This window comes from Oncorhynchus mykiss, chromosome 4, assembly GCF_057628025.1.
Source record: "Oncorhynchus mykiss isolate SJ-2025 chromosome 4, ASM5762802v1, whole genome shotgun sequence".
In the NCBI taxonomy this organism is placed as follows: domain Eukaryota; kingdom Metazoa; phylum Chordata; class Actinopteri; order Salmoniformes; family Salmonidae; genus Oncorhynchus; species Oncorhynchus mykiss.
Genome location: NC_143025.1, coordinates 23,563,950 through 23,583,150, shown reverse-complemented (window position 1 = coordinate 23,583,150; position 19,201 = coordinate 23,563,950). Strand labels below are relative to the sequence as shown.

The 19,201-nt window shown below is 40.2% G+C and overlaps 1 protein-coding gene across 18 annotated transcripts in view; it reads left to right on the top strand.

The window, feature by feature from the left end:
- Positions 1 to 656: 656 nt before the first annotated feature.
- LOC110521548 (leucine-rich repeat-containing protein 7) overlaps positions 657 to 19,201 on the top strand; it is a 138,698-nt gene continuing 120,153 nt past the window's right edge. For 10 of the 18 annotated variants that reach the window (XM_090231537.1, XM_021599155.3, XM_090231526.1 and 7 more), the window contains exon 1: positions 717 to 1,419. In XM_090231537.1, the coding sequence (XP_090087663.1) occupies positions 1,395 to 1,419 (25 nt within the window). In that variant the 5' untranslated portion in view covers positions 717 to 1,394. Of the gene's footprint in view, positions 1,420 to 19,201 lie in introns of all 18 variants that reach the window. The other 8 variants (XM_036968959.2, XM_090231538.1, XM_090231530.1 and 5 more) reach the window with 1 other exon arrangement.

The window sequence follows — 19,201 nt, the reverse complement described above, 5'->3', positions numbered from 1 at the left end:
GTGGAAGGCTACCCAAAACGTTTGACCCAAGTTAAACAATTTAAAGGCAATGCTACCAAGTGTATGAGTGTATGTAAACTTCTGACCCACTGGGAATGAGATGAAACAAATAAAATATTAAATAAATCACTCTACTATTATTCTGACATTTCACGTTCTTAAAATAAAGTGGTGATCCTAACTGACCTAAAACAGAGAATTCTTACTAGGATTAAATGTCAGGAATTGTGAAAAACAGAGTTGAAATGTATTTGTCTAAGGTGTATGTAAACTTCTGACATCGACTGTAGGTATAACAACAGGTAACTGGACCTCAATCCAGTTTTCCATACAGATGCAGCAGATTTCTAATAAAGCCAAATATGGTCAGAGTGCTCACCATTCCTCTGTGTGTTTAATATGGAGAGTGCTGAGATTGCTTGCCCAAATTTATATCTGGAAGATAAAGGGTGAAAGCAATATGCAATAATAGGCTGAAAAATACTGTGTTAAACCTCATTAGTGGACGTTTAGTTCCCTGAAAGTTGGCTATACTGTTCGTTAACATCGACATGGAAGGGTTTTATCCAAATATAATACAGTATAGTATATGGCAGGCTCTAGCGATTCTAGATGGCGGTGGAGCAGTGGTCAAAGTGGAGTGGAGTTCTAGTTTTATGAACGGTTTAATCAGGTTTTATCCTAACTCAGTTTTTCCCTTGCCGCGCACTTCACTCACGCGCGTATGCACGCAGACCACTCCTCTTGCGTCCCCGTTTCGTCTCCTCTCATATCGATGCAAGGAGAGGAAACGCTCGTTTTATTTCGTTCGTAAGTAGTCCTCCAGTAACCTCACCAAGAAGGACATCGATGAGGACAGAGGAATTAACCCGTGCTTGTCTCGAAATTCGATGACGGAATCACCCAATGAGCGTAATTTATCAAACCCTAATCAGCCTCAGCCCGGTTCTTTTTGCGGTGTATGTGCACCTCGCCTAAACGGGATTGTAGCCTATGCGTAAGGAAGATTAGAATTGCATTATGAACTTGAACACTTTGATAAAAGTATGGGGATCAATTGCTGGGTGGTCATCTATCGGTTTACAATGATATAAAGCGCATACCCGTAGTAGCTTGATCAATAGCCTATCATCTCCTGAAATCTGCTCTTTGAATTGGAATACAATTGTATGATTTGTTAACAGTCTAGCGTATATGGTCAGCATGTGGACGCTCATTTGTTCTGTCTTGGAAGAGACCCGTTCATTCCTTGCCCCTGGAAGGCAAACCAACACCGGACCATGGTTCGATGCTCCTTGAATAGGCTACTCACCCCTGCATAGACCTGCTATAGAAGGCTACGGCCCGGTGTTGGAATTACAATTGGAATCAAAGAAATGCTGTAAAACAATCCAATGGACAATTACTCACATCTACAACGTAAGTAACAATTGTATTGTTAATGCTGTATAGCCTTGCCATCAATAGGAAATTGTATAGTGAGCAATGACATAATTAATTAAATATTGTAGCTCACTCAATTGATCACAAATGTTACCATTTGATTAAAAAAATTGGAAGATGATGTACACATTTCACATATAGGCTGGCAGTGATCTGCATTCACCTCAGGCAGATATGATTAATTCAAGTGAAGTAGTGTGTCTTAATTGAGAATATTATGTTACAAACAGGCATAATTTCCTTTAGTTGGGACTCAAGTTTGATAAAGACTTGGTTGTATTTATATTAGAATTAAATATACCCATTATTTGTTTTTCGTTAACCTACAGTATAGGTGACATCAGGCTTGCTACTTGTCCCTGATATACATGATTGACATAATTGTGCCTCTGGTATCAGAGATATTCAAGGTGAACCCTGCTCATCTTAGAACAGGTTTTTTTGAACTTTTCTTGGCCGGGCAGGGACCCCCGCCCAGGCAGGGACCCCCGCCCAGGCAAACCTGTGTTGTGTTATCATAAGGTGAATTTGAATTGCAAGTAGAAGTAAACCATTTCAAAATTAATAGATTTTAAAATTAATAGTCCATTAGAAGAGGAAGTGAAAACTAACATAGCCTATTAGCTACGAAGGTAAAGGTATCATGGCGGAGGAGAGAAAATGTTGCCTCTAAAAAGTACATTTTCTGCAATTCAATGAATAATTCTCCATTGAGCTGAGAGAACATTTTGCAGATTTGAAGCTGATTTCCAGCAATTATATGCATTTTGCCATGGTTAATGCTGTCTTCCACTGCTCAAACATTATAACATCAATGTACATGGGTCCTGAATGCCCAGTTTTTGGAATTTTCAATTATCCCTGACTTTCTAGCTTTTTATTTGATTGTTAGTTCTCAAATATGGTTTTGGTTGTTTAAGTTGTCACTGAAATAGTTTTTCAATCCCGAAAATGTTCTATAAAAAATCAAAAAAATGAAGCCATTTATCTACTTCACTAGAGACGGATGAACTGGAAGAGCTAGCATGCTAACTGTCCCTGTATCCTTCCAGTCATTGCTATAATGCTAGTTAGAATTGGCTCGTGAAACTACCTCTGATTTTCTTCATATGGGACTCAGATACATAAAAATGGTATCCATGATGGTATTCTGTTTTAGCTAGCAATATTCATAAAAAGTACTATTTTTTCACATAGATATATATATATCTATCTCCCCCCTCCCCAAAAGGAAGCATATTTGTCTATTAGTAGTCCATTAGTACAATCCAATCTCAATCCAATCAACTGTTTCTTAAATTGATCAATTATTGAGAAGGTCATGAATTGCCTGCTGTTTTATGAGTGGTGTAATTAGGTCACTCGAACTGATAATGCATTGCCATGATGCAGGTTAGCTTGTGTCTAAATCATGTTGCAATTTATGGGAATGTATCTGTTTAGAGGTCCAGTCAAGGATACAGCTTAATTTGCCATTGACAGCTTCCTTTTTGCATATGTTTGACCAAGGTGTTTAATTTTTCATTTGGTTCATATTTTTGCTGCTACTGGTTGAAAGCTGTCTTCCATTCTCATTAGTAAGCAGGTACTGTTCACATTTTGTGCCTTTGAAGGGAGCAGATGAAAGCTCAACCTGCCAGTTAATAGTCACTTCACTGTGGCAGAGAGGCAGCAGCTAACTGCTCCAGGCTGCACTATTAAAGTTAGCTAGCCATTCAAAGTTGACAACAGGTCTTTCCCGTTAAGAGTTGATTAACGCACCCGTGCATCAGTCTAATTAACATAATATAAAAATCCCCATAAAAATCTGCCTGTTTAAGCTAGAGATATCTCTCATGGGCTTCGTCTCAATTAACCGCATCCACCTATGTCGGCCATCCGCACTGTAGCGTCCGAACGGTTTGGCCTACAAACTATGGAAAGATGAGGCTCTCACGAACACGATGGTGTTCTCTGTGCCCCATGGGACTTTTCTGAAGTCGGTACAGCCGATGAGCCAACTTCTGTCTAATATGACCCTATTATGGAAAGGGGGACTCTCACAAACGCAATGGAGGTCTCCAATTGGTTCTACAACCCCCTGTGTCAAGTGTCACGGGACTCATCTGAAGGTAACCCGGTACTGGAAGTAGTTTTGTGCCCTCCCAAAAAAGGAGTTAAATATCTGTAAAAAAAATAAAATAATAATTCCTGAGCTTTCTTATATCTCCTAGATATGGGACAGTCACTTCAAAACCTTAGTCACAAATTAAATAATAAGGAATGTCTGTTTTTCCATTTATGAATGTGTTGTTCAATGTGTTTCTATGGGCTATAGCAGTACAGGCCAAATTCAATGATTTATCAAATAATATGTGTATATATTTTATACCTACAGGGGTCCTAAAATTCTAACTCAAATGGCAAAATCATCCATGGTATGACCATCTTAAAACAATTCCATATGTTAGCCTAGTAGAACCCCCCCCACCCCCACCCCCCATCCCAAGTGCTTAGACTTTTAGGGGTTTTAATATATCTCAACCTTTCGTAATTACACTTTAGTGCTCTTAAAACAACTGCAGTGGAAGCGGAAATAATCTAATTATCTTCAACTTGGTTAAGCCCCCGGCCATAACCCTATATGTGGGTTTCATCAATTAACATAAATGTGTTTTATTTTTGTGTGTTAATGAATTGTAAATTTGTAGAGTTGCTGTTAGTTTAACAACTGCTAATGACAAATTAATTACCATCTTTTCATATTTTACAAGTCTAAATATAGTTCTGAAGTTTAGAGGACTTCAGAACTATATTTAGACTTGTAAAAAATGAAAAGATATGAACACAGTGGAAAAGGTGTTCTTTGGTATGGCATCTGTCCATGGTCATGGGCAGCTGCTGTTTGTGCTTCCTTACATGCAGTATCTTATTCATAATATTTCACTGACAAGTCCATCTGCCACACTGAAAATGTCAGCCATTTCATTTTGCAAATAAATACAATATATTTCTACCAACAGTATTCTTCTCAGATATTTTACTTCCCTCCTCCCCACCAGTCTGTGTGTTCATTGCTGAAGCAAGATACCAGGGCAACAAATGCAACTCTGGAGTCAAAACTGAAGAGGAAATCAATATTACAGAGAGAATACAGTTACAGCCTTGGACCTATTTTATCCTACAGTATCTATTCTCAGTTCCTCTTCACTCTCTACTTTATTTTTTTTACCTTGATAGATGCTAATAGGAGTCAGTTGTCAAAATTGGTGTGGTATCTACACCGCAGTTGATTTTCTGTTCACTGATGGGAGCGGCCAGCTTAAAGTGGAGAGTGGTTTGATTGTTAGTCATATGGGCAGGAGACTTTACTCTCCCGGGCCTGCCGTGGGATTGCACGGAGGAGATTCGATGTGGCGGCGATGGTGGTGTCTCCCATAAGCACTGCCATGGGAATGGATCAGGCCTGACTGCAGCACAACATTTGGGAGTGACAGTGTAAGGGGAGTGATGTTTGTATGATGGGCCCTGGCGCTGGCAGGAGATTAATGGGGTCTCTCTTCAGTAGCAGAGAGGAGAGGAGCCAGGCAGGGCAGGCAGGCCTGATTCCCCTGGATCCCTGCCAGCCGCTCTGGGAGAGCCATGGGGCCTGTCGCCAAGGGCAGCTCATCTACCATCTACCCATCCACCCGGCCCCTGTCTGGACAGCCGCCTCAACCACAACATATTACCAGAAAGTGTCACATAATATGTCCAAATCGGTGTGTGTTCTGCCACTCCCACTACCTCTTAAAGACAAATTTCAGAATCTGCCAAACATGCTATTCCTTCTTAATTACCTTATGGTGTGTCTGCTTTGAGTTGCCAAGGGAACCCCACTGTTGGCTTGGAGATGAGGCATTGCAGAATCCAGGTCAAATCCTTATCTCCTATAACCCAATGTTGAGCTCATCAGATGCTCTCTGGAAATATAGCTTCCTGTGTCTGGCTCTAACATGGAGGGGTTTACCAGTGGGGTATAACTATTGCATTGCAGATATAACAGAGGATATAGCAATACGCTTGCGCTAATATCTGTCCTTCTGATGATTTAATTGTCACCATCAGGTTCAAGATGAGGCATTTGTGTTATTATCCAGTTTTGATACGGTTTGGGTTTCTATTGCTAGTAGCATTTAATCATCTGTAGTTTGTCTTGTAACTAAGCAACATAAGTTGCTGTAATGTCTGTCTTTCTACTCGCAATATACAGATGTAGGATCTTAATTTGATCACTATTTTGTTGATGAGAATGTTTCTGTTTGGCAGGAAATGCAAACTTGTAGTGTATTCTAAGTTTAAAAAGGCTTCAGAAGTTTGTAAATTCTACTTTAAAATATCAGACTGTATTTGCCCTAACGTATAATGTATCAACCTCTACAAAAAATATCCATGAATTATAATCCATATAACAATTCAGATGTCCTGTTGATGCAGGATTATTTTCCTGCCGTAGCAAACTGGCTCAAAATAAGATCCTACATCTGTACAGTAGGCTGTGTTTTATTAGACATTTCAATGAAAAGATACTGATTGAGAGGACAATATACTGTAATGACTTGAATAAATTGACTGCCTCTTTTCCAATGTCAGAGTGTACACATTGAGGGGAATAGCTCCTCTATTTTAATTTATTACTGCCTGCCTGACAGTTGTTCACTTCATTGCATTAAATAATATGGAGGCATTTAGATATTAGTCACAAAGGATGGTAAGTTTTACTGTCGAGCAAGTCACAAAATGCTCTTCATGGGTTTACAAGCATTGGGCCATATTCTACCATTTAACTTCCTTTATCCACTATAAACACCCCCTGTTAATAAAGCCTTTAGGATATTGTTTCCTCCTGCTGAGTAGTTTTAAGGTGTGTTGAGTCTATTCTAATCTGTAAAACTCAATGGATAACTCAGAGTGGATAAGAAAAGAGAGCCAGCGATTACAATCTGTATCCCTTTGCAACTTGTGCTGACTGCAGAAGCACTGCATATTTCTCACAGCATAATCTCAATTGATTTTGCTTAAAGTGGTAAAGAGCTGTTGTGAGTGTGGTAAATATCCCTACCAGCCTGCATTGGGGATCAGGGTGCCAGTCGGCCATGTCTAATTGCATTCATTCATATGCAGTGTGTGGTAAGGAGAGCGGCAGAAAGAGAGAGAGAGAGACACCGTTGCCCTAGAGCACACACAAAACTATACAGCCTAAACATCAGCGCCGCAGGTAACTTCCACAAAGCTGTGAACGAACTGAGAGACAAGGCAAGAAGGGCCTTCTATACCATTAAAAGGAACATACAATTCGACATACCAATTAGGATCTGGCTAACAATACTTGAATCACCAACCAAGAATTTACAAAATGGGGAAAAACACCAAATTGAGACTCTGCATGCAGAATTCTGCAAAAAGTATCCTCTGTGTACAACGTAAAACACCAAATAATGCATGCAGGGCTGAATTAGACCGATACCCGCTAATTATCAAAATTCAGAAAGAGCTGTTAAATTCTACAACCACCTAAAAGGAAGAGATTCCCAAACCTTCCATAACAAAGCCATCACCTACACAGAGAGAACCTGGAGAAGAGTCCCCTAAGCAAGCTGGTCCTGGGGCTCTGTTCACAAACAGACCTCATAGAGCCCCAGGACAGCAACACAATTAGACCCAACCAAATCATGAGAAAACAAAAAGATAATTACTTGACACATTGAAAAGAATTAACAGAAAAACAGAGCAAACTAGATTGCTAATTGGCCCTAAACAGAGAGTACACAGTGGCAGAATACATGACCACTGTGACTGACCAAAAATGAAAGAAAGCTTTGACTATGTAAAGACTCAGTGAGCATAGCCTTGCTCTTGAGAAAGGCCGACGTATGCAGACCTGGCTCTCGAGAAGACAGGCTATGTTCACACTGCCCACAAAATGAGGTGGAAACGGAACTGCACTTCCTAACCTCCTGCCATATGTATGACCATATTAGAGACACATATTTCCCTTAGATTACACAGATCCACAAAGAATTTGAAAACAAACCCAATTTTGAACTCTATCTACTGGGTGAAATAGCAGTGTGCTATCACAGCAGCAAGATTTGTGACCTGTTGCCACAAGAAAATGGCAACCAGTGAAGAAACAAACACCATTGTAAATACAACCCATATATAAGTTGATTTATTTTTCCTTTTGTAATTGAACTATTTGCACATCGTTACAACACTGTATATAGACATAATGACATTTTAAATGTCTATTTTTTTTGGACCTTCTGTGAGTGTAATGTTTACTGTCAATTGTTATTGTTAATTTCACTTTTGTTTATTATCTATTTCACTTGCTTTGGCACTTTTGCTTTGGCAATGTTAACATGTGTTTCCCATGCCAATAAAGTCCTTGAATTGAATTGAATTGAGAGAGGCAAACTGCTGCATTGAGCAGTATTAAATGCACTTCCTGTGTAAGGTCTCACCTCTATGATTATGTGGCATTGCATTTGCATTACCTGGACCTCGGCCACGAAGAACAGTAGTGTAGAAAGAATGGACTAACCCTTTACATTATTTCTGGGACAAAAACAAACAGATCACTTTTCCCCTCAGGCTTGAAAACAAGAAACCTGATGTCTGATGTTTTGTGACAACCTAGCCTATTACTCCTAATAATTATGGCACCATGAAGCAACATGGACTGTATCACTTGAGGAATTTGCTTTTTCCCATTCCCCTTTCCAATAATTCTCAACTATTGATCCAGTATATGAAGTGCAAAATTAGAAATGGTAGGCTTTGGCTGGCTTGTATAGCCATGGGTTCATCCTGGCTCTGTGTTTTATTCTGCCTGTCTGAAAGGACAGTGTTTTTTGTATGAATCTACTGGCTTTTTTATTCTAGTATGAGTTCCCACATTAGCGAGTAAAAGTATTCCTGCCTTTTGGGTTCCATTATCTCAACTATAGAAATGACGGAAATTGACTGGAGATGACGAGTAATAAAAACTCCTATCTCACTGTGTGTTTTTATATTCTGAATCTGAAGGGCCACTGATATCCTAGAAAGACCCATAGCAACTTGTTAAGCTGACAAAATCTGAAGTTGCATTTTAAGAATCATACAATTTGATCAATGCACATCTTGTCTTCTCGTCAAATTAGACCTGGCCTCTTTGTTCTGTAAGTCTGGCCAAGCAAGACTAATGTACAGTATGTTGTACATTTATGCTGAATGTATAAAGAGTAGCTAACCATGTGCTAACAGGCAGCTGACAGAAGTGTGTAGTCTGAGTGGACAGACAGGGCAAGCAGCAGTCAGCTTTGATTTGTGTCTCAGCAGGGTTGCCATTGGCCAGGCTTGGCTAGAGGACAAAAGGGAGATGAGGATGGCAGATAATAGCCTCTGAGGTAGATCTCAGGACAACAACACAACTAGTCAATCATTATATTATGTCTACTCATCATGTGCCTGAAGACCCAAACAGATGTGTAATTTTATAAAGCTGCAGTCAACTGATGCTATTGAGTTCACAATGTGTTTTAACCCTACATGAATGCTTACTGTAGTAGGTAAGGCTATACTGTACACTACCTTGTTGTACCTAAAGTGAATGCTATCTCCTTTTGCACTCCCGAAGGTGTAGTGAGACTGATGTGCTAGCTTCAGTTTCTGGCTCATGTTAACTTATTTTGAAGAACTCATTCCAATACTGCATTAAAAACCAATTCTGTTCTAAATCGTACAATTTTAGATAGACATAGACCTAATTTCATTTAATTTCATTCCTGCTGATATAGGTTCATAGAAAATGACCTGCACATGTCACAAAAGGAATGAGCTAATGCATTAATTGTCAGAGCTCACAATTGAAACACATCCCATTCTGCATGTTTCATTAAGCTTTATTACCAGCTGTTCACTCTTTTTTTTCAAAGCAAAGAATAGGTATGATGAACTGAACACCATTATCTTGGATAAAATCCAATTTGTGCTTGAGCCGAAAATGTGTCCGGAGGCTCTGTATGGAGTGACGCAATTGCTGAGGCTAAATTGAGCTCCGTAACGCATCTCTGTGCGCCTCCCAAATGTTGTAACAGTGCGGAGGGCTCCTTATAGCTCCACATTGACATGATTGGTTGACGGTAGGTGGGTGCGGGAGGTCCTGCATAAACACAAACTCAATTCCTTGACAACTTCCTTCACAACAGCTCTGCTCAACAGCTCTGCTCTGCTCCACGATGCTCAAGATGTATGTATGAATGCCCTGATTTCTGCAGAGGCCGTATCATCGTAAATGCTGCACGGCCATTGCAGACCTCTGATTGACCATACAACGCCTTTTACACTCTGTACAACCATAACTTTGCATGATTTTCATGGCTTCTTTGTCGTTTTGATGGAGTATGTTTGTTATTAAATAGCTGATCCTCTGGTCCCATGTAGCTCAGTTGGTAGAGCCTGGCACTTACAACACCAGGGTTGTGGGTTCAATTCCCATGAGGGACCAGTATAAAAGTATGAAGATGTATGCACTCACTACAGTAAGTTGCTCTGGATAAGAGCATCTGTGAAAAGATTTAATAAAAATATTAATGTGGGGTAAAAATAAATTATTTGACCTTGTTGGCTAAACATCAGCCTGTCATATTTATTGAAAAGGTGCTTCATTATATAACACTAATACAAACTCTTGCATGCAGACACACTTGGATGATTCACCTATTCTCTTAATATGCTGTTAATACCTTGGATTTAGGAACTGTTGCTTCTGTAAGCTTGATGTAGAATGTTTGGAGGGTAATAAACATCTACTGATATTATTTCTGTTTGTCACTATGTCCAGAATCTCCCAATGGTTGTAAAAATGCCGGTTAACTCTTTTCTTACAGGTGGCATTTCATTTTCTATATCAATAAAACATTTTACATCAAGAATATCTACCTTTTGAATCACGTGTCATTAAGTGCACATCAAGTTGAATGTTTTTATTGTCACGTGCACAAGTGCAGTGAATTGTCATTTTTGCTTGCTCTTCCCCAACAATGCAGTAATCAGTAGAAATATAAAAAACAAGGGAAATGTGAGTAGGCATCAGGATATATGATAAACAGAGTAGCAGCAGCATACAGTGCATTCGGGAAAGTGTTCCTTCCCCTTTTCTACATTTTGTTACGTTAAAGCCTTATTCTAGTTGATTAAATTGTTTGTTTTTTCCTCATCAATCTACACACAATACCCCATAATGACAAAAAGTCAAGGGGTCTGAATACTTTCCGAATGCACTGTATATGAGTGTATGTGTGCGTGCGTGTGTTAGTATGAATGAGTGTGGGTGTTATCTACACTACCAGTCAAAAGTTTGGACGCACCTACTTGTTCCAGGGTTGTTGTTTTTTGTGTTTTTTTTGAACTATTTTCTACATTGTAGAATAACGGTGAAGACATAAACTATGAAATAACATATATGGAATCATGTAGTAACCAAAAAAGTGTTAAACAAATATTTGAGGTCCTTCAAAGTAGCAACCCTTCACCCAACATTTTGGAATGAGACGTTCGACGAGCAGGTGTCCACATACTTTTTGTCATATAGTGTGTGTGTGCACCCTCAGTGAGGTGAGAGAGAGAACGAAGCAGAATATTTTCTCACTGCTATTATTGTACAATGTAGAAAATAGTAAAAATAAAGAACAACCCTTGAATGAGTAAGTGTGTCAACTTTTGACTGGTGCTGTATATATATTCTGCTCCTTTTTCTCTCACCTCACTGCAGGTGTGAGGGTGACACACAGCACTGTGGATTTATTCAGTAGTATGTGAATAACCATCATGGTTGGGGTCTTTATAGCAAAGCAGTACTTCCACAAGTATGAAAATGTATACATGGCCAAGGTTGTCATCAAGGAGGAAGTGAGGACTTCAATAGAAAGTAGAGGTTAATTCAACCTACATTCTGTCAAGTGCATGAATATACCACATACATTAGGAATATGACTCTAGCTACTACATGTAATTTGCATTGCTTGCTGTTTGGGGTTTTAGGCTGGGTTTCTGTACAGCACTTTGACATCTGCTGATGTGAAAAGGGCTTTATAAATACATTTGTTTGATTTGATAAGATGCAACTGTGATGCAATTTCCACATGAATCATGGCCGATGGCCTTCAACAATGAGCTCTGGAGTTGTAATAACCTCACATGCTTCTGCTTAGTGGTTCTACGGCTGGTTGATGGGTGTTGTGGGTGACATTAGTGGTCCTTAGAGAGGGAGGATCTGAAGAATGCTGACCAGACGGTTCAATTCAGAGAATGCTTTTACATTGCTGTGGTGTAATTCCACTATTCTCCCAGATTACAGGGCACCTTAAACCATTCTTACCCTCTCTCTGCAGGGCCCTATCAGGCCTGCTCAGGCCTGAGGGAATGGCACAACACTCTGTAATAACACTTTTGAGATGAAAAGAAAGAGAAATACACTGCTTCAGAGCACTAGCAGGATTTGAACACCGATTTGGCTCATTAGTCCAATCAGTCACTCATTTCTTTTTGTAGTAACAATAACAAATATGGACCTTTGACATTGTAAGATTTGACTAATGTTTTGATTTGTGCCTAATTCACCAGTGCTCAAATGAGATGTTAGATAGGGTGGATTACTTCATAATACCCCATTTAATCAGCGCTATATTAAGAAAAAGAATGGAGGAACCAAAGATATGGTATTGGACAAGTTTTACAAGGCTTCCTATAACTTTCCAGAGATTGTTCTCCCTGGAAACTCCTTCCTGCTCTCGGAACAACTCACTCTTCTCTCTTCTGAATCTAGACCGAGTCCATAGAGCTTTGATCCACTTACTGTAGGTCTATCGAAAGAGGTCCTTTTCTGCTGAGGAAACATGTTCTGTTTTAGATGTGCTTGTTTGATGACGCGACGGTAACCGCTATTGAATGGAGCTCATTCCTTTGACCTGTCATTGCACCTGACTCTCCCATTGGATTTCATTTTTTAAATTATGTTATTTGAGAGGTGCAGCACTTGAGTCCATACTGCTGCTATAAACAGTGGAGCTACTGTACAGTGAGCTCCAAAAGTATTGGGACAGTGACAATTGTTGTTGTTTTGGCTCTGTACTCCAGCACTTTGGATTTGAAATTATAGAGTGACAATGAGGTTAAAGTCCAGACGGTCGAGTGAACCGTTTAGAAATTACAGCATTTTTTGTACATAGTCCATTTTAGGGGACCAAAACTTTTAAAAAATGCCCTGCCTTAGGTCAGTTAGGATCCCCACTTCATTTTAAGAATGTGTAATGTCAGAATAATAGGAGAGTAATTGATTTATTTCAGCTTTTATTTCTTTCATCACATTCCTAGTGGGTCAGAAGTTTACATACACTCAATTAGTATTTGGTAGCATTGCCTTTAAATTGTTTAACTTGGGTCAAACGTTTCGTGTAGCCTTCCACAAGGTTCCCACAATAAGTTGGATGAATTTTGGCCCATTCCTCCTGACAGAGCTGGTGTAACTGAGTCAGGATTGTAAGGCCTCCTTGCTCGCAAATGCTTTTTCAGTTCTGCCCACAAATTTTCTATAGGATTGAGGTCAGGGCTTTGTGATGGCCACTCCAATACCTTGACTTTGTTGTCCTTAAGCCATTTTGCCACAACTTTGGAGGTATGCTTGGGGTCATTGTCCATTTGGAAGACTCATCTGCGACCAAGCTTTAACTTTCTGACTGATGTCTTGAGATGTTGCTTCAATATGTCCACATAAGTTTCCTACCTCATGATGCCATCTATTTTGTGAAGTGCACCAGTCCTTCCTGCAGCAAAGCACCACCACAACATGATGCTGCAATCTCTCCCTTTTTCCTCCAAACATAACGATGGCCATTATGGCCAAACAGTTCTATATTTGTTTCAACAGACCAGAGGACATTTCTCCAAAAAGTACGATCTTTGTCCCCATGTGCATTCGCAAACCGTAGTCTGGCTTTTTTATGGCGGTTTTGGAGCAGTGGCTTCTTCCTTGCTTAGCGGCCTTTCAGGTTATGTCGATATAGGACTCGTTTTACTGTGGATATAGATACTTTTGTACCTATTTCCTCCAGCATCTTCACAAGGTCCTTTGCTGTTGTTCTGGGATTGATTTGCACTTCTGGAATTTTCCAAGCGGTTTAAAGGCACAGTCAATTTAGTGTATGTGAACTTCTGACCCACTGGAATTGTTATACAGTGAATTACAAGTGAAATAATCTGTCTGTAAACAGTTGTTGGAAAAATGACTTGTCATGCACAAAGTCGATGTCCTAACCGACCTGCCAAAACTCTAGTTTGTTAACAAGAAATTTGTGGAGTGGTTGAAAAACAAGTTTTAATGATTCCAACCTAAGTGTATGTGAACTTCCGACTTCAACTGTACATAAGGGTCTAAAAACCCACAAAATCTACCTTGCCCTTGACGTGTTATATGTGTTGCACAGTCTTCCAGTAATGTTGAAATAAATAATACCATTTTGATATCTCAGGGTTGTGTGATCGGTTCCACCAACAGCGTTGATTGGTACCAATGCAATCAGCATAACAGGGAAGGGGAGGGGATACACCATATTACCCAACAAACAAAAAGAATGTCACGTTATTATGATGTCCCATTCTAAATGTTGCCCGCTGGGTGAGCACCAGTGAAAGTCATCATAGTCATTCTGTGAATGAAGATGTGCATTGTTTGCATCTTCTGTAAAGCAGTCTTATCTATCTTTGTATCAGTCTTTGCATTTAGCTTCATACCATTATATTGCACTGCATATCATTTTGAAGTAGGTCAAAGTAAAATCTGAGATAAATAATATATGTTAAATTCTTGCATGGCCTCATAATAGTTTTATGGAATATAGTAAAGGATTTTTCATTCTCAGTGCTTAACCTTGTAGCTTTTATAGTATCAAGGACAGGGGTTCATGAATTGCTCGTTTTGGTTTTCTAAAATCCTATTCTTTGCACATTGTTGCTGTCAGAGTGAATTCAGGCCAGTCCATTAGGTGACACCTAAGGTAGAGCGAGCTTTTATTTTGCGATGGAATTTTGGCAATGTTTTCACTTGACATCGGAGAGTCCTGCGACTGCTTTGTATTGTTTTAGACAGTTCCTAGTTTTTGTCTTCCTGTACCAGTTTAGACATCATGTTTTTGTTGCAAATATTGTTATGAGAAATCAAAGCATACTGGATTGGGTCTGTTTTCTTCTTTATTCCTTTCCCAGAGTTCTGAATGGTATGGCCCGCTGCGTCACCACTGGAATCCCAATTAGACAATAGAGGTTGATTATTTGCAATGCCTCGTTCCCCAGCCTGCTTTCTAATGCACACTGTTGACCAGCCTTTCCTCTCTTTCGGTTCACTCACGTCAGCATGAAATCACTATTTTCTGATGAAAAACAAAAAATAAAACATTTGCTTTGTTCCAGCGTATTAGAAATATTTTCATCATTCGTCCTGTTGGGTATGGTGATGTAAGGACAGTAATTTAGCAGGAGCTCTCCTCTGTCAGTCCCAAATCATGGAGGTGTCAGTGGAGAACTTCACTGATTAATTGTAACAGGATTTTGATCACCAGAATCAGTTTTGTAGATCACCAGTCACTCTCAAGGTGAAGCTTGAGCGAGGAGGAGAAGAAAAGAGCTGGATGCTCTCCGTTGCATCCAGCTCTCTTCTTCTCCTCCTCCATTTTTAAACTTGCTTTGGATTATCTCTGAAAGTGGTTCTAGGCCACTCAGGAGAATGAGGTATCATGTGAGAGCCTGCATGCTCAGGCAGCATATCTACTACATTAGCTATGCACTGGAAAGTCATCGATAAACAACATGATTTCATTTAATTATTTCTAAGTGGGGCTTTTAAGTTTTTGTTTTGATGTTAATAAAGGCCCTGTATTAATTATTTCCTCTTAACTGCTGCTGGGAGGCAACTAAGTCCAAATGTATCAGCGTTGTTTGTTGCAGCCATCTATAACACCGGCGGAGATCCCTGTAGTGGTAAAAGATATTTACATAGCCTTGTTGATGATATGTTCTGAAGCCACAAGCACTAGTTACCGTTGTGCTGCTTATCAGGCCTGGACTACTCTGTGGTACAGAAGCAGTCTGGTGTCAGGGCCCGTGTTGTCTAACACGGACCTGATTACTGGTGCCTCAATGAGATTGCAGGCTGTTTCAGCTACCTCCAAGCAACTTTCACGTCTCCTCACAACACACACACACACACACACACACACACACACACACACACACACACACACACACACACACACACACACAAGGTTCCCCTCTCAGGCAGATTGGGATGTGAAGTGGGACAGGCTTAGTGTACAGTGCATTTGGAAAGTATTCAGACTCCTTTTTCCACATTTTGTTACGTTTCAGCCTTATTCTAAAATTGATTCAATAAATTGTTTTCCTCATTAATCTCCACACAATACCCCCTACTTGCAAAGTGAAAACAGGTCAAATAAATTATCAAAACACTGAAATACTGTCACGACTTCCACCGAAGTTGGTTCCTCTCCTTGTTTGGGCTTCACTCGGCGGTCAACGTCACCGATCCACTTTTAATTTTCCGTTGGTTTTGTCTATGTTTTCCACACACCTGGTTTTCATTTCCCTATTACTGGTCATGTATATAACCCTCTGTTTCCCCCATTTCTTTGTCTGTGATTGTTTGTTATTCAGGTCGGTACGTTTCTGGCTGTTTTTTTCCCCAGGTGCTGTTTTCACCTGTGCTTTGTGGCAACTGTTATTGTGGGCACATTGGTATTGTTACTTTGTGCTATTTCTTAAGTAAAGTGCGTTGTTCACTCATCTCTGCTCTCCTGCGCCTGACTTCATGCACCAGCTACACTCACCGCCTGACAAATACCTTATTTACAAGTATTCAGACCCTTTGCTATGAGACACAATTGAGCTCAGGTGCATCCTCTTTCCATTGATCATCCATTGATCAACCTGACAGAGCTTGAGAGGATCTGCAGAGAAGAATAGGAGAAACTCCCCAAAATCAGGTTTGCCAAGCTCCTAGCGTCATACCCAAGAAGACTCGAGGCTGTAATAGCTGCCAAAGGTGCTTCAACAAAGTACTGAGTAAGAGGTCTGAATACTTATGTAAATGTGATATTTAAGTTTTTCATTTGTAATAAATGTGCAAAAATGTCGAAAAACAGGTTTTTGCTTGGTTGTCATAGGCTGTTGTGTGTAAATTAATCTGGAAAATAAACGATTTAATACATTTTAGAATATGACTAACGTAACAAAATGTGGAAGAAGTTGAGGGGTCTGACTACTTTCTGAATGCACTGTATGTACTGTAAGATCTGTGAAAAGGAGAAATCTCTCCCTTTCTCTCCCTTTCTCTCCTCTCTGCATTTACTGAGACGAGGTTTGATGAACACGGCTTATTTGTTATTTCATATTTAAAGTGGTAGTTTAGCACAGTTAAATGCTTCATGCACTGATGCTAAATGCTTTATTAGCCCCCAAATTGATGTTGTGTGTTGGAAAAGGTGCTTGAGGTTGGCCAAAGTACATAATGGTGTATATCGAGAGGGGGAGGTGGTAAAATGTGTTGTGAGCAGGAGTGAAAGGAAAAATCTGTACTGTAGTTGATCGGGGTTGTGTGTAGCTCATAAATGAGCACATGAGATGGAGATGGAGAGCCTTGCAGAGAAATTGGCTGGCACAGACTACAAAGAAATTAAATTGGTGCTAGCAAAGGCGAGGGGAGTCTTTCCCAGAATAATGCATCAATGGAGAAATTCTGAAATGCAGCAGTTATGTGTGAGAGTAAAATGTGTTCTGTATGGGAAGGTCACTTGTTCCCCAGGACTCATTAAAGTTGGGCCTTAATGGGATGAGTGTAATAATGGATGCAGAGGATGGTCTAATGTGTGTAGGCTAGAGGCATTGCTTCATTTGTAAATTGGGAGGTGCCGGAACAAAAAGTGAGTTCAATAGAGAGGTGACCTGGGGGGCTCTGAGGTACTGGAACGCATGAAAAATAATCACCTTTTATAATAAAGCTTTGCATGAATTATCACCGCTTTTGCATAGTGGAATATTGCCGTAGTGTAGAAGTGGTTGCAGAAGTTGCACAAATGGGGATTATTTGGGGGGTTTTAGCCTAGGGTCCAGGAAAAATGCATGCAATTCTACATAATTTTACATGACTGCATTTTTTTATACCGCACAAATGATCGAAATGACCGGCTACTTTGGCACTGACAATCTGCGATCAATTAAAACAACCTCGTCGTGAATCCACCAATAGCCTAGGCCTAGGTTTGTGGAGACATATACAATATGAGGAGGAAATTATAGTCCTAAAAAAGCTTTCCAGTTTCACTGAATAAACTCAATGATGTGCCGCTCACTCAGCAGGGCTGGCTGATGCACTCAAGTGCCAAAAGCCTATCTCTCTTTTGTTTTACTTTGTAAACCAATGCTGTTTGCTCAATAGGACTATTTGGAAGTTGATCAAATATTTTGGTAGCTTATAGACATATATTTTCCTGTGATTGTATTTGAAATATTACGAAAGGCCTGTTTTGGCTGCATGCTGTTCACTGACAGATTTGCCACTCATTCCCGACTGTATTCCTTGTGATTGGGCTACACACAATCCACAGCTAGGCAATTAAAAAAAATAAGCTATTGATCCTCTGGGGCAAAATTATTGGCCTACTCCTGGTGTAGTATTCTGAATTACTGTGCATTCGGAAAGTATTCAGACCCCTTGACTGTTTACTTAGAGCCTTGCTCTAAAATTGATGAGAAATATATATATTTTTATCCATCTACACACAATACCCCAAAATGGCAAAGCAAAAACTGATTTATTTTACATTTTTCCAAATGTAGTAAAGATGAAATATCACATTTACTAGTATTCAAACCCTTTTCTCAGTACTTTATTGAAGCACCTTTGGCAGCGATTACAGCCTCAAGTCTTCTTGTGTATGACGCTACAAGCTTGGCACACCTGTATTTGGGGAGTTTCTCCCATTCCTCTCTGCAGATCCTTTCAAGTCAGGTTGGATGGGCAGTGTCACTGCAGAATGAGTCATTAAGATGTCACGAAATGGTCGCATAAAGTCATCAGGACATCCCCGGGACCAATCCGGGAACTAGACAAAACCTCAAGGGGAGCATGACACAACGTCTCAAGAACATGCTAAAATCTCCTCAGGGACGTCCTCGGGACCAACTGGGAACTAGAGAAACCTTCCAGGGGACCATGACCAATGTCCAAATGTCGTCCTAAAAACATCCCTGAGACAAACCGGGAACTAGACAAAACCTCCAGGGGACCATGACACAATGTCTCAAGAACATGCTAAAAACGTCCTCCAGGACATTCTTGGGACCAACCGGGAACAAAAAAAACATCATGGGGACCATGACACAACGTCCCAAGAACGTGCTAAAACCTCCACGAGACAAACCGGGAACTAGAAAAAGGTCCCCTAGAGAACGTTCCCTTGTGACCATCCCACAACTGTCATGTATTGTCATGTTGTGTCTCTGTCCTTTCCTTTCACCCTGTCTCCCTCTGCTGGTCGTATTAGGTTACCTTTTCTCCCCCGCTTTCCCCCAGCTGTTCCTTGTCTCCTCCTGACTACCTCGTCACCCCGTTTCCCACCTGTTCCCTTTTTCCCTCTGATTAGTCCCCTATATCTCTCTCTGTTTTTGTTCCTGTCCTTGTCGG